Source organism: Coenobita brevimanus, chromosome 90 (genome assembly GCF_032717465.1).
Source record: "Coenobita brevimanus isolate Jiangsu-jjx chromosome 90, ASM3271746v2, whole genome shotgun sequence".
Classification (NCBI taxonomy): Eukaryota; Metazoa; Arthropoda; class Malacostraca; order Decapoda; family Coenobitidae; genus Coenobita; species Coenobita brevimanus.
Window position 1 is genome coordinate 28994931 of NC_137043.1, and position 25300 is coordinate 29020230.

The 25300-nt window shown below is 41.9% G+C and overlaps 1 protein-coding gene across 3 annotated transcripts in view; it reads right to left on the reverse strand.

Annotated features, from left to right (window-relative positions):
• Positions 1-1463: 1463 nt before the first annotated feature.
• The window catches only part of LOC145411688 (uncharacterized), a 171749-nt gene continuing 147912 nt past the window's right edge, over positions 1464-25300 (reverse strand). For 2 of the 3 annotated variants that reach the window (XM_080281698.1, XM_080281697.1), the window contains exons 21-22: positions 7835-7933; positions 1464-2814 (exon numbers count right to left, since the gene is read on the reverse strand). In XM_080281698.1, coding sequence (XP_080137824.1) covers positions 2708-2814; positions 7835-7933 — 206 coding nt within the window. In that variant the 3' untranslated portion in view covers positions 1464-2707. Of the gene's footprint in view, positions 2815-6706; positions 6801-7834; positions 7934-25300 lie in introns of those variants that run through there. The other variant, XM_080281699.1, reaches the window with a different exon arrangement.

A 25300-nucleotide genomic window follows, 5' to 3' on the forward strand; every position in this document is an offset into this window, starting at 1 on the left:
ACTCCCCACCCCGGCTCCCCACCCCCAATACCCCACAGCCCCCCCAACTCCCTCCACAGCCCCCAACTATCCTCACTGCCCCCTACCACCCCTAATCCCTGCCTTCCCACCACCCCCAATCCCTGCCCTCCCACCACCCCCAACCCCCCACTACCCATCCCCCCACTACCCATCCCTCCACCACCCATCCCCATGCCCCCTACCACTCACTCTCATACCCCCACTATCCCCCCTATCCCCCAACCACTTCCACTCCCCAACAATCCCTCCCACCACCTATCCCCCACCCCCTACCCCCCACCACCTAAACTCACCACCCCAAACCCCCTATACACTAGCTCCACCTCCCAACCTTCCCATACCCCCACACCCCAAACCACCCCACCCCTCCAACCCCACACTGCCACCCCCATCCCCTACCCACCCCCAACCTTCTACCTACCACCCCACCCCCTCCTCACCCCTACATTCCACCCCCACCCCCCACCCCCACCCTACCCCCCACCTCCCCAGACTACCCAGCCCCCCCACTGCACCACCTCACAAACCCCCCCCCCACCCCTTCCACCCTGTATGACCATCCCTCACAAACACTCCACCATATTGCACCCGTCGATTATGCCTGATCTGAGCATATGTCAAAACATTCTGGTGCCTGTTTTTTAGGGGTTAACAATCACACTCTTTAGTCAGTCAACTGGGATTGCACACCCATATATATTTGAACTTATCAGATCAGTAATTAAACCCACTCCTTTATCTCCTGAAGCCTCCAGTATTTCAGCAGTCATCCTAGACACACCTGCCACCTTCCCCAACTGCATCCTGCCTATTGCCTTGCTCACAGTATCAGCATCAATCAAAGGTTAAACACTGCTGATTCCAAACCTTCCCAGTTCCAGTCAAACTCCTCATTCAGCAGCTGGTTATAATACTGTCTCCAGGCATCTTTCAGTTATCTTTAATATCCTCATTTTCCACCACCTCCTTTCCTTCATCATTCTTCACAAACTGCTGACCTATGATATCCCTGTTTTCCTTCTTCATCTGGTTTGCCACTGTAAATTCCATGATCTTCCTTTCAACACTCTTTAGGTTATCTTGTAAAAGTCTCGGAGACTCAAAATTTTCTCTGTATATCTCCTTTCTAGCCCTTCGCATGGCAACCAAGTATTCCTCTCAGTTACCACCCCTTTTCCATTCCTGGAAAGCCTTTCCTTAACTGCTGCTTCTGCACTCACATCCCACCACCATATTAGATGTTTGATATGAGCAGAACCAAAAGCAGGTGATTAGCTACACAAGTTATGTAACAGAAAGGAGACAGCCTTGCACCAGTAGCCTCATGCCATGTATCTGTATGCATGTTCACACAATTGTTTTATTATTTTCCGCAGGAGCAGTAACAAGCACTAACAGTAATTTTTTATTTGTTAAAACTGAGAGTGTGATGTGTAGAAGGATATAAGTAGAGCCAAAAACAAGCGATTTGCTACGTAAGTTATGTAACACAAAGGAGACAGCCTGGCATCATTTGCCTGGCACCACACGTGTAGATATTTACCTAAACATTTTATTGTTTTCCACAGAAAGAGCTACAGGCACAAAGAATATTTTTTTAAATTTAAGGTGAGCCTGAGATGCCTCAGTGAACATGAGTAGAACCGAATACAGGTGATTAGCTACATAAGTTACATAACACAAATTAGGAGGTGGCCTGGCGTCATCATCCTGACATTGTCTGCATGCATATTTACCTAAACATTTTACTATTTTCCACCAAAGGAGCTATAGGCATTAAGAATATTTATTAAAAGTGAGAGTTAGATATGTGGTAGGTGGGGGCGCTCACCATCCAGTCACTCGATGTGGTGCTGCTTTCAGGTGTTTTCCCTCTCCTCTCCTCCATTCTTCTTTCCTTCCATCCTCTTCTGGCTTTCTTTCCTTCATTCATTCCTCGTCCTTCTGCCTCTGGGTGACTTTACACTCCCGCCTCTGTATTTCTTTCCTTCATTTTTTCCTCATCCACCCACCCCTTGGATATAAACCTACACAGGCTCGATCTGATTGGAGTGCCGTAATTACCCACTAAACCACCAGGTGCCATAATTTGGTTGTATGGTTACCACCCAGCATAGTAAATGGTTTCCTGGTGTACAGGAAATCATTTGGCTTGTCACTCAGAATGGAGTCACCCACAGACAGAAGGAAGAGGAAAGGATGAAGGAAAGAGACAGAAGAGGGAGTGTAAAGTCTAGGCAGAAGGAAGAGGAAAGAGTGAAGGAAAGAAAGACAGAAGAGTAAGGAAGAAGGAGAGTAAAAGGCAGACACCCAAAGGAGCACTACATCAAGTGAGTGGAGGGTACATTAATATCCCCATAATACAGACTTTGCTGTAAAAGGGGACAGTGGCTATCAAAAGCATTTGCTGTTCAGTTGTTTTAAAATGAACTGTTCTGAAGTCTTGAAATCATATTGAAACATATGTGGAAAAACAGTGTTGCCTGAGGGGCTTGACTACATCAGGTGAGTGGAGGGTACATTAATACCCCCATAATACAGACTTTACTGTAAAAGGGGACAGTGGCTATCAAATGCATTTTCTGTTCAGTTGTTTTAAAATGAACTGTTCTGAAATCTTGAAATCATATTAAAACATGTGGAAAAACAGTGTTGCCTGAGGGACTTGATATAATATGGGTTCTGATTACTTACCATTCTTGTCTCTAGTGTTAATATTTTTGACCTTGGGTACCAACATCTTCACAATTTCTTCATTACCCTTCTTAGCTGCAGCCATAAGTACAGACCAACCTGTAATTTAGAAATAAAGATTCTTTATAAGAGCAATAAAGGCCATACTTTCACTGTAAAGCCACTTTATATAAAAGTACTTTGCATCATTAACAGTCTCCACTATAAGTGTTTAAAATTATAAAAGAAATTAGGAAACAAGTAGTAGCAGTAGTAGTAGTAAAAGTAGTTGTAACTTTGAGTTAATCTGTCATGTGAACCTGGTAGATTGTAGGCTGAAGTTTCCTTTCCGTGACAATCCACCATCTTCATCTTGGGGAATAGGGAGTGAGTTGAGGGATGTTTTTATAACCAGGTAATTCCATTGCCCATTTATATGGGTGCCAACACATGAAGGTGCCCTTTTACAGTACTTGAGAAACAAAGATGACACATTACTGTATTTATCAAAAATTAGAACCTGACATAAGCAGACATCTCCAAGAAAGTTCATGTTTAAATTAGCAGTTCAGTATGTCATCTCACTAACATTTACATCATGAGGGATGGAATGTTTAAAGACATATGTGTGCACATGACATTGCAATTGCTAACTATGAATGAATCTCTGAAGAATGGTTCAGGAAAGTTTAAATGTTTATGAGCCAGTGTCTGAAAGTAAATAAATTCAAGAATAGAGTGTTGATTGTAGGGAGAGGTGATGCAGAATGTGAATGCTGTTGAATGGAGAAAGGCCTATGAAGGTCAAAGAGTTTAAGTACAGTTCCTTAGTGCAGGGATGGTAAAGACAAGTATAATGTGATAAGTTGTTGTTGTTGGTGCTGCCTTACCCCAATCTGTCCTGCCAAGTAGACCTATCTACCACAGGTAATCTGCTGCTTTTGTGGGGCCATCCTACAAGAGTAGTGCAATACTTTCATTGTGTTGGGATCAGGCACCCCCTTCTGGTAGATGGTGCATCACCAGTCAAACCAGGGTCCTTCCCATGGTAAGGTGCAGTAAAATATGAGATCTGACTCAGGTGAATGCCACAGTTGCTTCTCCTAGGGCGCACAGTGTCAATACATGTATGAGGTCTGATTGAAAAGTATCTGACCATATATTTATATATATTTATACAGTATATATATATATATATATATATATACACACACGGTATATATATCATCATCATCATCATCATCAGCCGTTTGAGTATCCACTGCAGGACCGGCCTATCCCTACTGAAGTCGGGATGATACAGCCAATGTATCTCTACCAAGTGGCTTAGGCTGTCTAGTAGAGATTGTATGTAGGGTGAGAAGTGCTTGTAAGTGTAATTGTAGTGTTGGAGTGGCTTTGGATGTGTGTGTAGTCTGTGAACCAAATGTAATCGGCCCGCGCAAGCCGATTGAGTGCAAGCATACTTTATAATAAGTGACACTGGTTCAACCACAGCACCCCTTGTGTCCGCAAATGTAGTACGTGGCCGGGTGAACACTCCCAAAGTTTATTACCCTGGAGGGGCACAAACCCTGGTTCACCCGTGTACGAAACGCACACTTTACCACTTTACCACGGTGGCTCCATGTGTAAACAGTATATATATATATATATATATATATATATATATATATATAGATAGATAGATATAGATAGATAGATAGATAGATATAGATATAAATATCTGTGTGTGTGTGTGTATATATATATATATAGAGAGAGAGAGAGAGAGAGAGAGAAAATATATATATATATATATATATATATATATATATATATATATATATATATATATATATATATATATATATTCTCTCTCTATCTCTCTAAACCAGCTGGAGCATGGGGATGCAACTTACTGGAATGTGAGCTTAAATCATTGGGCACATATTCAAATATGTTCAGCACTGCCACCCAGCCCAGTCACTGCCTAGCAGCATGTTTTTGAGGATGTGTTCTTGTTCATGACATTTTGGTTTTGTGCTGCAATGACCGAGCGAATTGAGCAATGCTACTGCATCAGATTTTGCCAGAACTTAGTGACACACAGTTTGAAAATATCAGGAAGATTCAGCAGGCTTTTGGCAATGAACCTGTAGGTGTTATGCAGATTAAGGACTGGTACAATTGCTTAAAAGATGCTGACAGTTTTTTCGACTACCAGGATGTTATTCATTATAAGTATGCTCCAGAAGGCCAAACAATCAATAAAGAGTATTACGTGGGAGTTCTCTGCCGCCTACAGAATGCAGTGCAACGCAAGAGATGATAGTTGTGGTAGGCTGAGTACTGGCAGTTCCACCTTGACAATGCTTCAGCACTCTCATCCCATCTCCTTCAGGATTGTTTTGCCAAACACTGGATCACAGAGTTCCGGCAGGCTCTTTTCTCTCTTGACATGACTTCCTGCAACTTTTGGCTATTTCCTAAACTGAAGATGCTGCTGAAGGGTTCAGGATTTGGGGACACAAATGATAAAGGCAATTGCAACAAAGTTTTTATTGGCAATCCCCAATTCCTGACTTTACAAAATGTTTCCAGCAATGGAAGGACCAGTGGGCTAAATGTGCTGAATCCCAAGGGGCATACTTTTAACTGAATTAAAGTCTGAACTCGGTAAGTAAGCTGTTTTTGTACAGCCAAAGGTTGAATGTTTTTAGATCAGACCTCATATGCCTTCACCAGTTCTGTGGTGAGAGCTGAAACATAGAGCAACACAAGAGAGGTAACTGTTGTTATGAATGCTTTGAAATGATACGAAAAAATGAATACACAGGACACATGATCTGCTTGAGGGTGATAATAGTGTACATACCTGTACCTGTATAATTACACAGGCTACACCTTTTGTATGTCTGATCAAGATTTTTAGTAATCAGACCATGACTGTTTTCATGAAATGATGATATGATTTATTGTATGCATTCACCTATCTCCAGCAGTGCAGCATGATATTTGATGGCAAACATCAGGTTGGCAAATATATTGTTGACAGTGCATATTTACGTGGCACATATAATATTGCAAGAAACATTTTACAGGAAGGCTGCAGTTAGGCATAATTGTATCACCTGTCCTGGGAACTGTATGTATTACACTGTTATCAAGGACAAATAACCATAGCACAGAAAGGCTTGCATCTAGGTTTGCAGTTTTCATAAGCTTTTGCTCAGTAATTAAGTTGAGTATTTTTCTGGTTGCCGAATACAGAGCAGTCAAACCATTAGAGATGTTGAGAGGGCTCTTCTCTGTGTTAAGGGTTCCTTGTATGCAACATTTGTTAGGAGTGTGAACCCTGGCCAGTAAAGGAAAAGGATATTCATAGGGTCAAATGTACAGTACAGAGATAATAGTGATTAGATGGATGTGCAGTGCATCCTTGAATGACAGGCCAGATGAGGTTAGGATTGTGAATTTAGAGCTGAGAGGAAAGATGGGATTTGAATGTATTAATGTTGTGATGAGAAGGGGTAGATTGAGCTGGTATGGGCATGTGGAGAGGAGGGAGGATGACAGCTTGATGCAGAGGCTACAAGGTATGAACATTGAGGGTGGGGCTGCGGGAGGCAGACAGAAGAAAAGACCTGGCACAAGGTCATAGACCTCAGAGATAGGGGACTGAATAGTGAAGCTGCAGAAGATTGTGCAGCGTGGAGAGCCACCATTAGGTGATCAAGGCCGATGCATACAAGCATGTTAGAGCCTTTATAAAGAAATGAATGAACTAAGAGACAAGCTTTGGTCAAGATGAAACTTTCATTATCTTTTACCAGTTGTAAAATTATATAATCATCAAACAAGAGTGTAAATATAGACCTGTCACTTACTGTATTTATCTGTTCTCAAGTTTAACAACTGTTGAAAACATAAATATAAACTTGTAGGGGAAATAGAACAGTCTTCCTCTGTCTGTTTCCTTCTGCCTATGATCTCCAGTCATTCAAATGCAGTGTGTCCAGGCATCTTGAAATGAATGGATCATGAATTTGTATCTTTGTTATCTTGTTTTTGTTTTTTCATGGAGGGAACAATATTTTGGGTTCCTGGCTTTTGGTTTCTTCTTCCTTGCATAAAAAAAGGAAAAGTCTTTGTAAGTCATTTTTGAAACGTGATGAAAACAGTGACAAGGAGACAATCTGGGTTTATCAGGAATGACACCCATTGCCTGGCATATACTTTAAATTAAGTCAATCATCGCACAAGATGTGCATCCATTATCCAAACCTGTTTTGCCCCTCAACGTGCATGAGGGCTCAGAGCTTAGTAAATAAGGTGAGGGTGACTATCCAGACATTCATAAATGGCATTATGTGATCAGTAAGCCCCAGCCAGACCAGTGCCAAATTACTGGTGCTAAAACATTACTCAGATTAACTCGCTTCATGAAGGAACACACTGAGGTGGTTTGGCCATGTGGAGAGGATGGAGGGTGAAAGACTGACGAAGAGAGTGTATGTGAGTGAGGTGGAGGGGGAAAGAGGGAGGGGGAGGCCGAGGATGAGATGGAGAGATGGGGTGGAGAGGTATATGAGAGAGGGGGGTGTGAGTTGGGAGCAGGGGAGTGAAATGGCGGGGGACAGGGCGACTTGGAGGCGATTTGTTTGTGGCCACCCCAAACGGGATTGAGGCGTCTGGCAATAGATAGATAGATAGATAGATGAAGTATCTGTAATTTCATGTCGTCTGTGAATAGGTACATGTCTCTGCAGTAGCACTGGATATGACATGAGGGACAAGATTAAAGGAGATACAGTGAAGTGCATTGGGCTCTATGTAGTTCTCTATCACTGTAATCTAGTTTTAGTAATAAAAGTAATATTCTTCCTGATTTCCTCAGTATGTAAAAACAAATATATATTGATTTTATCAGTTTAAGATATCCAGTAAGACAGGAACCAATTATAACTAAATGGAGAGCAATTGCAAAGTAAGAATGCAGTTAGTTCTTTCAGCATGGTGCAACAGAAACAGCTTTCCAGAAGGGTAAGTGTGTGTGTTGTTGCTATAACAACACATTAACAATGGCCATACCCTCCATAGTATTTGGTATTTTATTCATAAAATAATACAATGACAATGAATATAAAGTTGTTTGTACCTGTATTATTGGTTGCATTGACATCAGCTCCAGCTTCTAGTAGAAGCTCCACCACATCTATATGACCCTTGTTCGCAGCATTCATCAGTGGGGTCCAACCTGTGGCATATATAGTGCTAAGTTATCATTAGAGTAATATATTGTATAATAAAGACACGACCTAAGGCTTTAAGCATGTAAATCCTATTGCTTCCTAAAAGTTGAATAAAAGGCCAAGATAAAGATTCATTCATTTTGAGATGTTTAAACGTGTGTTTAACCTGAAAGGGTACAACAGAGCAGAAAAGTTGTTGGTTCACTGAAAGCGGTGATGAGAAATAGGGAGGTGAATATGGAAGTTAAGAAGTCACTGCATGATAGTATTGTGATCCCTACCCTGACGTATGGAAGCAAGGTATGGACCTTGCTAGAGGGGAATAAGTCAAGAGTGAGAACAGTGGAAATTAGCTACCTGAGAGGACTATGTGGAGTGACATGGAGGGACAGGCTGATGAATGAAGAAGTGAAAGAACGTTGTAGGGTGGATATGGATGTGATTGAGATAATCAGGAGAAATACACTGAGGTGGTTTGGACATGTGGAGAGAATGGAGAATGAAACTGACTAAGAGGTGCATGTAAGTGAAGTGGAGAAAGGGAGAGGGAGGGGGAGACCGAGGATGAAGTGGAGGGATAGAGTTGAGAGGTATATGAGGGAGGGGGGAGTGAGTTGGGGGGAGGGTAGTCAAATGGTGGGTGACAGAGCAACTTATAGGCATTTTGTCTGCAGCCACCCTTTGCGGGATTAGGGCTTCAGGCTGTAGATAGATAGATAGATAGATTAACTCATTCACTGTGGTGTAGGGAAAATCTGTGCAACTGGTATGCTGAAAAAGAAAAGTTAATTTTTTTCATGCTTACACTAGCTTATAATGTGATGATGTACTATGGGTCATAAAAGTGTCGGTGCACAGGGGGTCCGATGCCCACTGAGCACATTCAAACAACTGCTGATGTTAAGGGAGGGTTGGTACCCATTAGCAATGTCTCATTGTGTAATAACAGTGTCTGTTTGTATAAACATAACATTTGCTATATGTTTGCAGAAGGATATTGCTAGTTGGCAATATGACACCCCCTGACATCAGGGCGACCAATGTGTGGTAGGTCAGGCACTAATATTTCAGTGACCTTCTTTCTGTGCTCCCAGATGTTTCATGCAAACTGTGCACTGATACTTTTGTGACCAATAGCACATGTGTATCAATTTTTTGGTTCATATATGACATAACTGGCACTACAGTGTTCAGTATTCTGAAGTTACAGCACAAAGTTTTCTGGGATATGTACAGTACAGGTATAGCCTGGTTTAACCTGTGGACTGTCAGTCACAGCTCAGGCTGGGAAGCGTCCCGTTGCAAGCCACAGCTCAGGCTGTGTTGGTCGTGCATCACTGCTAACCACTCCACCCCTACACAAACTTACGCATGGTGTTGCGCAAAGATGAAGAGAGATTTTTTCTTTTCACCAGATGATGCCCTGGATGTTTATCTTCAAGTTTATTATAAACAAAATCAATCAATCAGTCATTCCTGTGGCACCCCACGGGATGCAAAGGGCCTCGATGAACTCGCTTCACCAATATTTGTCTCTCGCCATCTCCTTCAGGTCCCACCAACACTCCTCTCCTGCTTCTCTTTTCATTGTCCTCAACCAGGTTTCCCTCGGCCTACCTCTACTTCTTCTTCCTCTAGCAGTCCACTCTGGCACATCCTGTATTAAACCGCCTTTTTTTTCTGTTTATGTGCCCCAGCCACTTTCAGCGAGACAGTCTCACATATTCATCAACTGGTTCCACTCACATAATATCTCTTACTTTTTCACTTGTAACTCTATGTTGCCACTTTACCCCAAGAATCCTTCTCAGTATTTTATTCTCAAATCCTAATACTTTCTGATCTGTTGCAATTGTACTGTACCATGACTCATGCCCATAAATTAAAATTGGTCTAACCATGGACCTGTAAATATTTACTTTAGTATGTACCGAAGGCATATTATTATTCCAAACATATTTCAGCATTCCAACAGCTCGCCAAGGCAGTCTAATCTTCTCAGTTTCATTGTTTAATGATCCGTTAGATGATACAGTCGTTCCCAGATACAGTATTTAAAATTTGCTACATTCTTCACCACATTATTCCCAATTACACAATCGATTTAGTTCTCCACGTTCATATTAATAATTTCAGTCTTTCCACAATTTATTACCAATCCCACTTTTTCTCCTTCCTCCACCAGACAATCAAGCACCCTCTGCATCTCGTAAATACTTATGCAAATCAGTACAATATCATCAGCATAGTCCAAATCCATAACCAAAACTAACAGCAGTGGCGAAAGAACTCCTCCTTGAATCACTCCTGACCTAACTTCAAATGGATCACTCAAAGAACCACCCACCATTACCTTACAAAAAGTACCTTCATGCAGGCTTCTAATAATATTTACAAACTTTTCTGGTATACTATAGAATCTCATAATTTTCAACATAGCTCCACATGAAACACTATCAAACGCCTTTTCAAAATCCACAAAACACATACTAAGTGGCATTTTCATCTCATTAGCTTGTTGCATTAGATGCCTTACATTAAAAATCTGATCATTACAACCTCGACCCTTTCTAAATCCCACTTGTTCTTCTCTCAAAATTTTACCAAGTACTGGCTCTATTCTGTTCAACGACATTTTGGAAAAGACTTTTGCAACTACAGGTGTCAAAGTTATCCCCCTCCATTTGCCACACGCACTTAAATCTTCCTTTTTTGGTATTTTTATAATCTCTCCATTTTTCCACTGTTCTGGAATTCTACCATTATCCCAAGCCACATTAAAAAGTTTCAAAAGTGCACTCATCAGTTCATCATTTTCCACCTTGAGCATATCAGGAAATATTCCATCTTCTCCTGGGTAGTGTGATGAGTAAGGATGGAGGTTTGGAGGGTGAAGTGCTTGAAAGGGTACAGCAGGGAAGAAAGGTTGCTGGTTCTTTGAAAGCAGTGATAAGAAACAGGGAAGTGAGCATGGAAGTGAAAAAGTTACTACATGACAGTATTATGATACCCACTCTAACGTACGGAAGTGAAGCTTGGACATTGTTGGAAGGACACAAGTCAAGAGTGAGAGCAGTGGAAATGAGTTATTTAAGAGGAGCCTGTGGAGTCACGTGGAGAGACAGGCTGACGAATGAGGATATAAAGAAGCGTTGTGGTGTTGATGTGAATGTGATAGGAAGCGTTATGAGGAACACACTGAGGTGGTTTGGCCATGTGGAGAGGATGGAGGGTGAAAGACTGACGAAGAGAGTGTATGTGAGTGAGGTGGAGGGGGGAAGAGGGAGGGGGAGGCCGAGGATGAGATGGAGGGATGGGGTGGAGAGGTATATGAGAGAGGGGGGTGTGAGTTGGGAGCAGGGCAGTGAAATGGCGGGGGACAGGGCGACTTGGAGGCGATTTGTTTGTGGCCACCCCAAACGGGATTGAGGCGTCTGGCAATAGATAGATAGATAGATCCTGGGGCCTTAAATTTTTTTAACTCCTTTATAGATTTTGCTACCTCTTCCAAGGTTATATCCCCTGTTTCTCTCTGCAAATCTCTCTCAGCTGGCAATATGTCCTCTTCAGCTGGGATTGGTCTATTTATAACAGATTCAAAATGCTCTTTTCACCTTTGATATCCAAATCTTTAGTCATCAAGTTACCATTTCTGTCTCATACAGGTACAATATTTCCCTTCTTCTCTTTTCAGTCTCAGTTAGCTCCTTTATGGACCATCATTTTTTCTTAATTAAATTTCTGTCTCTGTTGCCTTGTCATCATGTAGCCTCCTCTTATCACGTCTAACGAGTCTTTTTACTTCAGAATGTAAACTCCAGTACATTGCTCTAAGTACTTCAACTACTTGGCCATCAACATGTTCTTTTCTTAACTTCACCTCTTTCCTTTTCTGAACTGCATTCCATGTTTCATCTGACATCCACTTTTTCCTCACTTTTCCCTTTTTCATAATAGTAACCTTAGCACTTTCATGCAAAACCTCTTTTACCTCTCTCCACATTTGATTAATATCATTGTCTTCAGATTCCATCAGAGTCTGCAGGACTAGAAACCTGTTTCTGCATTCCCACCGAAATTTTTCCTTCGTGTTCTCATCATTTCTCAGCTCATCAAAATCATAATTATTACCTCCTGTACAGTTACCATTAACGTTTCTCTTAAGTTTTATTTTAATCTTTGACACAACAAGTTGATGATCACTATCTATATCTGCCCCCCTCCTTATGGAGACATCTTGCAAATAACTCCTATACCTTTGCTAATTGCAGTGTGGTCAGTCTGGTTACAATATTTACCACATGGTGAAATCCAAGTAGTATTATGTATTTTTCTATGCTCAGAGATAGTTCCACCAATCATAATGTCATTTGCCAAACAAAAGCTTCCAAATCGCACCCCATTTTCGTTTCTTATACCAACACCCTCCTTACCCACACAATCTTCGAAGCCATCCCTACTACTGCCAACAATCGGATTTAGATCACCAATGCAAACTAACACATCATGTCTTGCCACTGTATTCACTACATCCTGCAGCTTCTCATAAAAGTCATTCTTCATTTCATCAGCAGCCTCATTTGTTGGAGCATACCCTACAGCCATACTGATATTACCACGGTCAGATTTTAAACGAGCATAAAGCAAGCGCTCATTAATTGTCTTAAACTCACATAGTGCCTTACAAGCATCTCTACCTAGCAGTAAACCTACCCCTTGGTAATGATTTCCATCACTCCTACCAGAAACCAACAAAGTAATACCATCTTCCAAATTCATTTTATCAACTCCAAGCAACATTTTACCAGCCTGATAGAGAGTTTGAACATTCCAATTTCTTATTCTTAAGGTTCTTTTTGGATGTGTAAACTTATTCCTACACCGTGGGATTCTTAGCACCCCCTGCCCACTTAACCTGCCCCGTCCCGTCGACGTATGGGTACGTTGCAACGATTTGCATTTGCCAGTCCCGGCGACGTACCAGTACGTCGTGCAATTGCAAGGTCCCTAATTTGCACAATTTTCAATTTTCGCGCGTGATTTGTCGTATGTATACACGGGACACCTTCCTCTATTCCTCTACAAGATGCCAAGCAGGGACAATGCCTTACACCGCATAACCTCCCCCCTCCCCCCCTCACGCCATTGTCTTGGCAAAGGACCTGTTACCAGTGACCTGCCTAGTAAAGATATTCAGGGCCAGAGTGATTCCCCAATCGATGACAATGTGAAGGAAAATGTTTACATAGCATTAGAAGAAGAAACAGCCAGAAATAATGATCAGGTAATGTGGCAAAAAAAGGTCAGGTATGGTGATTAGTTAGTGAGTGAAACAATGCTTATAATGCCTTTATTACTGCTTGAAAACCAATATACTCTCATACTACATGTACATTCGTACCAAGTAAATAAATATGTAAATACCGTTTATGAGTGGATAAAATAGTTACCATCCCATAGAACTCGTTTTCTTTGGTGCCAGCATGTTAGAAAACCCAGTCAGGTAAGGAGGAACTCCTACCTGGATTGGGTATTTTAAACCTCAGGTGAGCGATTTCTCTATGAATTTTCGATGTTTCTCACCAAAAGCGAAGGTTTTAGCCAAAAAAAAATTTTTCAAAAATACCTCGGGAATGGGGGATGTCGGAGGTGCGGAAAACCTCGGGACGTGACGGGTTAAGGGCTGCAGGGAACTGAGGGCCATTGCTTCATAACCAGAGTTCATCAACATTTCTTAGGCAGAAAAATATTTTACCTTGGAGCCAATGCCAGTGGCTCGCAGGAACGAGACAGTGGAGAGAGGAAATTAAAAAGAAAGTAAAATGCAGAGGGTTTGGATAGACAAAGTACAAGGGAAAGAGAGACAGCAAAAAGAATGTAGATAAAAGTGTCCCTTTAAGTTGTCTCTTATGACAAGCAGGGAATACTAGGTAAGTATTCTATACCCCCCTTCCCCAGGGTGAAAAATGTATATATATATATATATATATATATATATATATAATTTTTTTTTTTTTCTTCACTACTCCCCTGTGCAAAGATGGAGAGAGAGAGATTATCTTCTTTTTCACCAAATGATGCCCTGGATGTTTATCATCAAGTTTATAATAAACAAAAACTAAACTAAAAAAAAAATCTTCATTTTTTTGCGCACCACTGGGTGGGATAAAAAAAAAGGTAATTGCCCAATCCATGGGTTAACGATGCAGTTGGTCAAGTAAAAACCCATCGTTAGGCAGGATATCGTACATCGGGGTAGACTTAACATGTAAAGTATAGGGATGCGTTTTTGAGCTTTGGGTTTCCCCCTCGACAAAATCCTAAAGCCATCTAAATGAGTCCAAAAACAGGCTTCTAGATCACATAAACCCCCAAATAGCTTTAAAGCAAGCTAAATGAAGCCTAAAAGCAGTTTATAACTCACCTAAACCCAAAAACAAAATCTGAAAATCATCAAATATGTCTGGAAAAAATCAAACTTAGTAAACTGTACCCCAAAATGACAATGCTCACCCCACCTATGACTAAAGCACATTAATGTACATATGTCTAAAAACAGTTTATAAATCAACTTAAGTACAAAATTTAAGTCTAAAATATATAAATCTGTTTTGAAAATCTAAACCCATCATTAAACTGGGGTTTGGCCATCATTAGGCGGGGTATGGTGGTATATCTAACCCCGTTACTAAGCTGGGGTATTGCATCTAGGGGTACTGTATATCGGGGAATTGTTAAGGAATTGTTAAACATAGAGAATGAAAGTAATGTGAGTATAAGTGGCTGGGGAATGGCTGGGAAAAGGAGGGAGATGAATAGACAGGAAGAAATCAGAAGGATCAAAGTTGTGGAATGAAGAAAGTCAAAATGGGGAAAGTCCCAGGAATTGATGAAGTGTATGGTGAAATGCTGAAGCATGGGAGAGAGATAGTAGTGGAATGGATGTGGAAGCTGTGCAGATTGGCCTGGGAGGAAAGTAAAGTCCCAGAGGATTGGAAGTCAGGAATAGGAAAGGGGAAAAAGAAGTGTGTGGTAATCATAGGGGCATTTGTCTTCTTAGTGTAACACATTGAAGTGGTTTGGCCATATGGAGAGGACGGAGAGTGAAAGACTGACAAGGAGAGTGTATGAGAGGCGGAGGGGGAGAGAGGAAGGGGGAGGCCAAGGATGAGATGGAGGGTGGAGTGGAGAGGTATATGAGAGAGGGGGGTGTGAGTTGGAAGCAGGGCAGTGAAATGGCAGGGGACAGGGCGACGTGGAGGCGATTTGTTTGTGGCCACCCAGTATGGGATTAAGAGGTCTGGCAATAGAGATATATATATATATATATATATATAAATAAATAATATTTTTATGTGAAGAAGAAAGAACCAAAGGCAATGAACCCGCAAAACTGTTCCTTCCAAGAGAAAAACAAAATACAAGAGAGAGCCAAATTCAAGATCCGATCATTTCGAGATGTCTGGACACACTGCGTTTGAAAGAGTGGAGATCATAAGAAGCAGGAAATACAGACAGAGGGAGAGAGTTCCAGAGTTGACCTGTTGCATAAATGAAGAACTGGGAGTAACGGTTAACTCTTGCATTAGAGAGCTGGACAGAAAAGGGATGAGAGTATGCTGCTAGACGGGTGCTACATGCCCATCATAGAGGTGGAGGAATGCATGCAGACAGTTCAGAGGAGCAGTGACCATTGAAGTGGTGATAGAAAAAAGATAAAGATGCAACAGTGTGGCGAAGAGACAGAGGTTGAAGGGAGTCAGTAAGAAGATGAGAGTTAATGAGACGAAAAGCCTTTGACTCCACCCTATTGAGAAGAGCTGTATGTGGGTAGTCTCCCTACACATGAGAGTTGTACTCCATGCAGGGGCGGATAAATCCCCTGTAAAGAGTCGACAATTGTGCAGGGGTAAAGAAGGAACGGAGTCGGCTTAGCACACCTAATCTCTTGGAAGCAGATTTTACAAGAGAAGTAATATGATATTTCCAAGATAAGTCCCGAGTAAATGAAACCCCAAGCATGTTCAAGGATGATGGCAGGATTAAGCTGAATATTATTAAACTTTAGTGGGTATACCTGTTAAAGATTTTGCCAGGTTGTTAGGTGCAAAACTTGAGTCTTTGATGCATTAAAAACAACCAGATTATTTTTACCCGAGTCAGAGAAACGAGCTGAGTCAGACATTAAGTGTGCCATAGCTTCATCCCATGTTTGTTGAAGTAACTGCTGAGATGGACGTTGCGGGATTTGAATGGAAAGGTGAAGAGTGGAGTCATCAGCATATGAGTGGATAGGGTTAGATGTACAGCATAGAAGGTCATTGATGAATAAAAGGAATAGAGTTGGTGATAGGACAGATCCCTGAGGAACACCACTGTAAATAGATCTACGAGAAGAACGGTGGCCGTCTACAACAGCAGCTATAGAACGACCAGAAAGGAAGCTAGAGATGAAGGCACAGATAGAAGGATAGAAGCCGTAAGAGGGGAGTTTGGAAATTAACGATTTATGCCACACTCGATCGAAAGCCTTTGAGATGTCAAGTGCAATGGCAAAGCTTTCACCAGAGTCCCAAACGGAGGATGACCAGGAGTCTGAAAGGTAGGTGAGAAGATTGCTTGTGGAGCGTCCCTGATGGAACCCATACTGACGATCAGAAAGAAGGTTGTGATAGGAAAGATGCTGTAAAATTTTTCTGTTTTGAGATACAGGATGTTAAAGCAATTGGACGATAGTTAGAGGGTTGGGAATGGTTACCCTTCTTTGGGACTGGCTGAATGAGAGTAAACTTCCAGCAAGAAGGAAAGGTACAAGTTGATAGACAAAGGCGAAAGAGTTTGCCAAAGCAGGGTGTAAGCACAGAAGCATAGTTCTTGAGAACAACAGGAGGGACTCCATCAGGCCCATATTTGTATATATATATATGTATATATATATATATATACTGTATATATATATATATATATATATATATATATATATATATATATATATATATATATATATATATATATACTGTATATATATATATATATATATATATATATATATATATATATAGACTGTATATATATATATATATATATATATATATATATATATATATATATATATATATATACTGTATATACATATATATCATCATCATCATCATCATCATCATCATCATCCAGACTTCCTTTCCCACCCAAGGGCAGGGTGAGGAGTAGCAATGTCCAGACAGCCCAAAATTGCCCAGTCCAATGGGCCATGCTTCCATTCACTCATCATTCAAGCCCCCGGAATCCTGGCTTTATCGGATATGCCAAAAACATTCACCACGTTCTGTAGCTTCACATATCATATCCGACAGAGTCAATCCAGACGCTGCCACATTAAAAAGGTGTGCCAAAAATCCCTGATCATGCACATCTCCTCACAAAATTCAACCAACCAGCTCGATCTCCTGTCAGTTCCCTAGCCTCACCGACTTCCATACCTCTCTTCCTCACACATTCATCCACCATATCTCTCCACCTTCTCCTTGGCCTACCTTGCCTCCTTCCTCCTTCGAATTCGCTCAGATATACCTTCTTCACCACTCTGTTGTTATCCATTCTCTCCACATGACCATACTATCTCAGTACACTCTCTTCAATTCTGGTGTCCACCGACTTCCTCACTCCGCATCTTTCACGAATCACATTATTTCGTATCCTATCCACCCTCTGTACTCCACATACATTCCTCAGCAGTCCCATCTCCACTGCTGTTACTCTTGACTTTTCATTTTCATGCCACACCATAGTCTCACATCCACATGTTAAAGTTGGCACTAACACTCCTTCATGTAGGCCTCATGCAGCTGCAACAATCAAGCCTCTGTTTCTTATCAAGGCCTTCATTGCACCTGCTACTTTTCTTCCTTGTGTCACTCTACTTTCAACTTCTTTTGCACATTTTCCTCACTTTTCTATCACTGTACCCAGGTATTTGAACTCTCTCACCAATTCTAGTCTCTCTCCATTCACTGTTACATTGCACTGGGAGTCACCTTCTCACTCAATAACCATCACTTTACTCTTTTCTACATTTACTCCCAAGGAAGTACTCTTTTCTACATTTACTCCCAAGGAAGGATGCTTACAGACATCAGCATAACTCTGCACTAGCCTACCAAGTTCTTGTACGGTACTTCCAAGCAGTACTGCATCATCAGCATACAACAGATTTGAGATATTCCATCCGTCACCATTCATTACCAATGCCATCCCTCTCTCCATTACTCGTGTTTTCACTTCTCTCATCACCCCATCCATTTATACATTGAACAACCATGGGGACGTCACACAACATTGTCGCACATCCACACTGATTGTGAACCATTCACTTAGATGCCCATTAACCCTGACACATGCTTCACTACCATCATAAAAACTCTTGACCTCACCTAACAGCTTACCTTCTACACCATACATGCGCAAAACTTTCCACAATCCTTCTCTATCCACTTTGTCATATGCTTTTTCCAGATCCATGAATGCCATAAACACCTTATGGTCCTTCTCACAAGCCTTCTCTACTATTTGTCTCGCTGCAAATATTTGGTTCACACATCCTCTGCCACTCCTAAAGCCGCCCTGTTCATCACTCACTAGGACTTCTGATATCTCTCTTACTTTCTCTATAATAATTCTTCCATATACCTTCCCTACCACACTCAGTAAGCTTATGCCACGATAATTCTTGCACTCACTTCGTTCACCTTAATTTTTGTACAGGGGTACAATCACAGCCTTTTTACACTCTGCAGGCACAGTTTCACTCATCCATGCCTTCATACATATCTCTAACAAGCACTTCATTCCATTCTCTCCACTACATTTAAGCATCTCTGCATACACCTCATCATCCCCAGCTGCTTTCCCATTTTTCAGCCGCTTCACAGCACTCTTCACCTGTGCAAGTGTCACGTCTCCTGGCACTGCATTCCTTCTCTGCACTCCCCCAAAACCAATCATGTTTATATACTGTCATTACTTGTTTTACGATGTTTCAGTTTACGATATTGTGCTACAATAATAATAGAAAAGTTCCACCCCAAAACTTGATTTACAATAAATTTACCACTATAACGATTTTGCCATCGGAAAGCGCCAGGCACATACAAGGTGACTGTCGCTTGTCTTAGGCAAGATGGCGGCCCCAGCATGCAGGCATTGTTATGGTTCAGGTCCTGCCACCCCTTCAAAGCCCTGTCTTTTCAACTTGTTCGTGTGTGCCCCCCTGTTATCGTCACTTCTCAGCCAAACATCGTACTACAGTACAGTAATCCCTAACACTTACTGAAAACTGACAAGCACAGGCGTAGGTGGAGACACTTTAGCACAGTCTGGTGCACTAGCCATCACTGCCTCCCATATGCTATGTTCTGCCTTCTTTATTATATGAACAGTTAACTCATTCACCCCAAACATACGGTTCCAAGACAATTCCCCGTAAAGTCAGTTCACCATCAAAACACCATCAAGACAATTCGCACCCTGGACGATTCCCTGTAATTCTATAAATATTCGTATTATTGATTAATTAATACTTTAGTAACTAATTTTCAGGGGGATTTTATAACTCATATAAGTAAAAAACTAGTGTACTGTACTTACTAAATAAATTGGTATGTACATAAATGACGGGGAATCATCCTGACGGCAAATTGTTGCCGACATTCCTTCCCTAAGTTTGTCCAACACTTTAACTTTCTCTGTCAACGACATCACTTTACGAGCCCACTTTGGTGTGTTACTACATGCATCACTAGCACCATGCTTAGGCCCCATGTTGACAAACAAGGCAAGCAATCACTGGAAGGCAGAAAAATTAGCCACAAATAACGATTCACCAGTCACGCACGATTCGACCGTTGGATTCAAACTGATTGTGTGGTCGTGCGTGGTAGACCGACCTCACACAAACACACACACATACACACACACACACACGCACACACACGTATGCGAACTGGCAGCAGGCAGGTATTTCTATATTTTATTTATTCTATCTATCTATCTATAGCTCGACGCCCTAATCCCGCAAAGGGTGGCCGCAGACAAAACGCCTCTAAGTCACTCTGTCACCCACCATTTGACCACCCTCCCCCCAACTCACCCCCCCCTCCCTCATATACCTCTCAACTCCATCCCTCCACCTCATCCTCGGTCTACCTCTCCCTCTCCCTCCCTCCACCTCACCTACATACACCCTCTTAGTCAGTCTTACATTCTCCATTCTCTTCACATGTCCAAACCACCTCAGTGTATTTCTCCTCATCTTGTCAACCTCATTCACATCCACCCCACATCGTTCCTTCACTTCTTCATTCGTCAACCTGTCCCTCCACGTCACTCCACATGCTCCTCTCAAGTAACTCATTTCCACTGCTCTCACTCTTGACTTGTTCCCCTCTTGCAAGGTCCATGCCTCGGTTCCATACGTCAGGGTAGGGATCACAATACTATCCTGCAGTGACTTCATAAACTTCCATACTCACCTCCCCATTTCTCATCACTGCTTTCAGTGTACCAACGACCTTCCTTCCCTGCTGTACCCTTTCATGCACTTCATCCCCCAAAGTTCCATCCTTACTCATCACACTACCCAAGTACTTGAATGCACTCACATTCTCCATATCCTCACTGCACACACTGTGACTTCATTCCTCTCAAACACCATACCTTTACTTTTGTTTACATTAACTTTCAGATTCCTCCTCCTACACACTGTCCCAAATTCATTCACCAAACCTTGCAACTCCCATTCATCTTCACTCAAAAGTACTGTATCATCAGCAAACAGCAACACCGGAAGCTTCCAAATCTCACCCTCATTCATTAGGGCCACCCCCACATCCACTGCCCTACCTTGCACCTCCTTTACAACCCCATCCATGTATATATTAAACAGCCATGGAGATATCACACAACCCTGTTTCAGTCCCACACTGAGATCAAAGAACTCACTCAGCTCACCATCCACTCACACCGTAACCCTAGCTCCCTTGTACATACTCTTCACAGCACTCAACAATTTCCCCTCCACTCCATATATTCCTAATACTTTCCACATACCTTGCCTATCTATTCTGTCATAAGCTTTCTCCAAGTCCATGAAGGCAGCATACACTTTCCTTCCCTTCTCTAGATACTTCTCCACTAAACATCCTAGAAAAAATATCTGATCTACACACCCTTTTCCCTTCCTAAATCCCCCTTGTTCTTCTCCAACTAGCTCCTCTGTCATATGCCTAACCCTATCAATGAGTATTCTACCATATATTTTACCAGTCACACTAAGTAGGCAAATACCCCTATGGTTACCACATACTTCTCTCTCTCCTTTTCCTTTGTATAAAGGAACAATTATACCTGATTTCCAGTCCTCTGGAACCCTTCCCTCTTCCCAAGCCAAGCTACACAACTTCCATATCCACTCCACAACAATCTCACCCCCATACCTAAGCATTTCACCACACACTCCATCAATTCCTGGGGCCTTTCCCAACTTAATTTTCTTCATTGCTTCCACTACTTCCGCCCTACTGATCTCTTCCTTCCTCCTCTCATCTCTTCTCCCAGCCATTTATTGCTCTCATATATTAAAATTATTTATTTGAATACTATAATTTTATGTTTTAATTATTGTATGAAAAGTTCGTGGGTAACCGAAATCACGTGAAAAAAGTTTGCGTGAATTAAGGGATTACTGTGGATTTGTGTGCCCAGTGGTAAGGTCAGTGCCAGGGTAGGCCCCAGTGCTAAGGTTGGTGCAGGTATGGGCCAGATTTCCCTACCCCTAACTGGTTCCTGTCTGACTCAGAAGCTGACCACTAGTGCCTGTAAGCACAGGCTGTCCCCCAGCCTCGAAGGGGGCGACTTGGAAACGGCTTGGACCAACACAGGAAGGAATGAAAGTGGGTTGTCATTTATGGTTCAGTCTTGGTTAGGTGACTTTGGGAAGTTGAGTTGACATAACCCCCCTTTTATAATGGGTTTCAATGAACTGATTTACGATAAAATCGGTATACAATAAGATAGGACCTGGCTTAACCCCATCGTAAAACGAGTAATGACTACATATATACCTGTATATACTCTATATATATATATATATATATATATATATATATATATATATATATATATATATATATATATATATATATATACAGTAAGACCTTATTATAACAGACTAATTGGGGCCAAAGCCATACCAAAAATGTGAAACTCTGATAAAAGCGACGCCCAGACTTCCCCCTGCTAACCTGGACTTTTTCCGATATATCAGACATTAGTCCAAATCACATGAACAGTTTTTAAACTGTTTTGACTACCACTGCTGTACTGTACTGTGTTATAACGTCACTACATTAATCAGATGGTATAATATATAGTAATACTGTACTGTACACTCATAAACATGTCTTTTATTTACCTTATTGTGGCGAACATACCTGAAGTGGTCAGGCGGTCCAGACTGCTTCTGGCTTTATTGGACTTTTTCCGATATATAGGACTTTAGTCCGGTAGGTCCTCAAGTCTGATAAAAGCGAATTCCGGCCTACTGAAGTCCGTTATATCGAGGTTTTACTGTAATATTCATTGTGTGTGTGTGTGTGTGTGTTTGTGTGTATGTGTAGCACCAGCTGATCAGGGCAGTGCTCCCCAGGTGGATGGAAATGCCAGTGATAGGAAGAGCTGGGGCTCCTGTTTCACTAGCCCTGAGGATATCCTGATCATCTCTTTTTGCTGTCCTATTCAGGGTGACACTAACACAAAGAGTAGTCCAGAATTCTCTCCCAGCACTTTGCTCTAACTATCTTATGCACTACTCAACGTCATTTTGTTTTTGAAGGCTCCAACATGCTTTCATGCATTGGCCTTCGTCACTTAATGGCAGCTATGCATGCTGGTTGATCTCTGGCAGCTTCCCTATGTAATCCCTTAACCTTGAGGTCACAGTAACAACATCCCAGGTCTTTTTCAGTCTACCTCTCACTAGCCCTGCCCCCAGCATTAACACTTCTCACTTTCCCCACCCAAATATCATCCCCCATCCTCTCCACATGCCCAAACCATCTCAATCTATGTCTCCTCATCACAACACCAATACACTCCAGTCCCATCCTGCCTCTCAACTCTTCCATCATAAACCTAGTTCCAACAGGCCTTGCACTCAAGGATGCACTGAACATCCACCTAATCATTGCCATATCTGTACATTTGAGTCTGTGAATATCCTCTTCCTTTACTGCCCAGGTCTCACTACCATACAGCATTACACATCTAACACATGATGCATACAAAGATCCCTTACCACACAGGAAGAGCCCTCTCAATGTCAGAAGTTGCAACAGATCCCTGATGTGCACTTTATATGCCTTGCAACATACCCCACTACATCATAGGGGTTGATGCCAGCAAGGGCATCTAGCCAGAAAACTTTGTCTCCATTACCTAGTGGTGGACCTGAGGGGAAGCGTGGCAAGGCTTATTTTGGGGACTAGGATGGGATTGGGCTCGGATGTGTAAAGGGCACTGAGGTTCCCAGCTGCCACTTCCGCCCAATAGAGAGGGGCCCGAATCTGGGAGCAGCACCTCAGGAGGCTGCCCTATCAGTGGGTGTATAATGGTAAAGCAGTTACAGTGCCAAGGAATAATTGGAGGGAATTCCTCTAGCTGTCCTGGCAGGGTTGACCAAGGCCAATACCACAGCCACTGGCCACGGCTGGTGGGCTTTGGATCCCAGGTCCAATGTCTGGACTTAGAACTGTGCAGGTGGGTGGGGCCTGTGGTCTGTCTCATCCTTTATTTTACAGACGTTGACAAAAAATGAGAAAAATCAATAATAAAAGCAATCCTAAGGAAGTTAAATTGCCCAAGGGGTTCAGAGTGGCAGCATGGAATGTTTGTTGTTTGAAGGGTAGAGTGAGGGAAGTCGAGAGACACTGAATAGGAGGTAGGTGGATATTGGTTGTGTACAGGACGTCAGATTTAGGGGAGGATCAACCAGAATGATTGCCAGGAGGGGCTGTAGGTTAAGCCATTTTGGCAGGGAAGTGTAGACAGATATGCTGGTGTGGGTGTGGTGGTTGAGGAAAAATGGGTGGATGTACTGTAGGTACAACCTATTTTGGCAGAAAATTGCAGACAGATTTGGTGATGTGGGTGTGCTGGTTGAGGAAAAATGAGTGGAATGTGAATGTAATGAGAGTGAATGAAAGGACTGATAATATTGTTTGGTAAACTCATTATTTCATTTATATCAGCATATGCTCCACAGTCTGGCTTTGATGGAGTGGTATAAGATAGATTCTGGTATGACTTAATACATGTTGTGTGGTATAGGGGATGATATGATTGTAAGTTTTGGAGGGGACTTAAATGGTCATATGGGTGAGGCAGCTCAAGGATATGGAGGGGTACGTGGGGGATTTGCAAATGGTACGAGGAATGTGGAAGGGGAAAGGATACTTGAATTTTGAGAGTTAATTAACATGATTGTATGCAACACATATTTCAGGAAAAGAGAGGAGGCTGATTAAATAAATGGTGCTTATGATGCGAGTGGTGAAAAAAAGGACCAGTGTTCCTAGGAGGAAAATATGAAAGTAAAAAAAACAAGCAGTAAGGGATACCTTCTATAGTGAGATAGTTGTGACTGGGCCAGGAGCTGTTGACAGTAGTGTCAAAGATTAGTACAGAGCTCTCGAGAACAATCTCCTGAGAGCTACTGATTCAGTGTGTGGATGAACTAGGGGCCCACCAAGACATAAGGAAACATGGTGGTGAGATGAAGGTGTAAAAGCCACAGTGAAGGAGAAAAGAATGCTTTTCTGGTATGCGAAAGGGGTGGTAACAAAGAAAAATACTTTGCTCCCAAGTGTAGTGTTAGAAAGGAAGTATACAAGACATAATCTGAGAGTCTGAGACTTTTACTGGATAACCCCTATAGCATTGAAAGGAAGAATAACATATTTACAGTGACAAATCAGATGAAGAGGGAAAACAGGGATATCATAGGTGAGCAATGTGTGAAGAATGATGAAGGATAGGGAGTGGTGGAAAGTGGGGATATTAAAGATGCCTGGAGAAAGCATTATAATCAATTGCTGAATGAGGAATTTGAATGGAACAGGGAAGGTTTGGAGTCAGCAGATCCAGTGTTTGGCCCTTGATTTTTGATTTATGCTGCTATTATGAGCAGGGCAATAGGCAGCATGCAGTTAGAAAAGGCAGCAGGTGTGTCTGGGCTAACTTTTGAAATGCTGAAGGCCTCAGGAGATACAGGAGTGGGTTTAGTTACTGTTTTGACAAAAACAATTACAAATGAAGGTGTT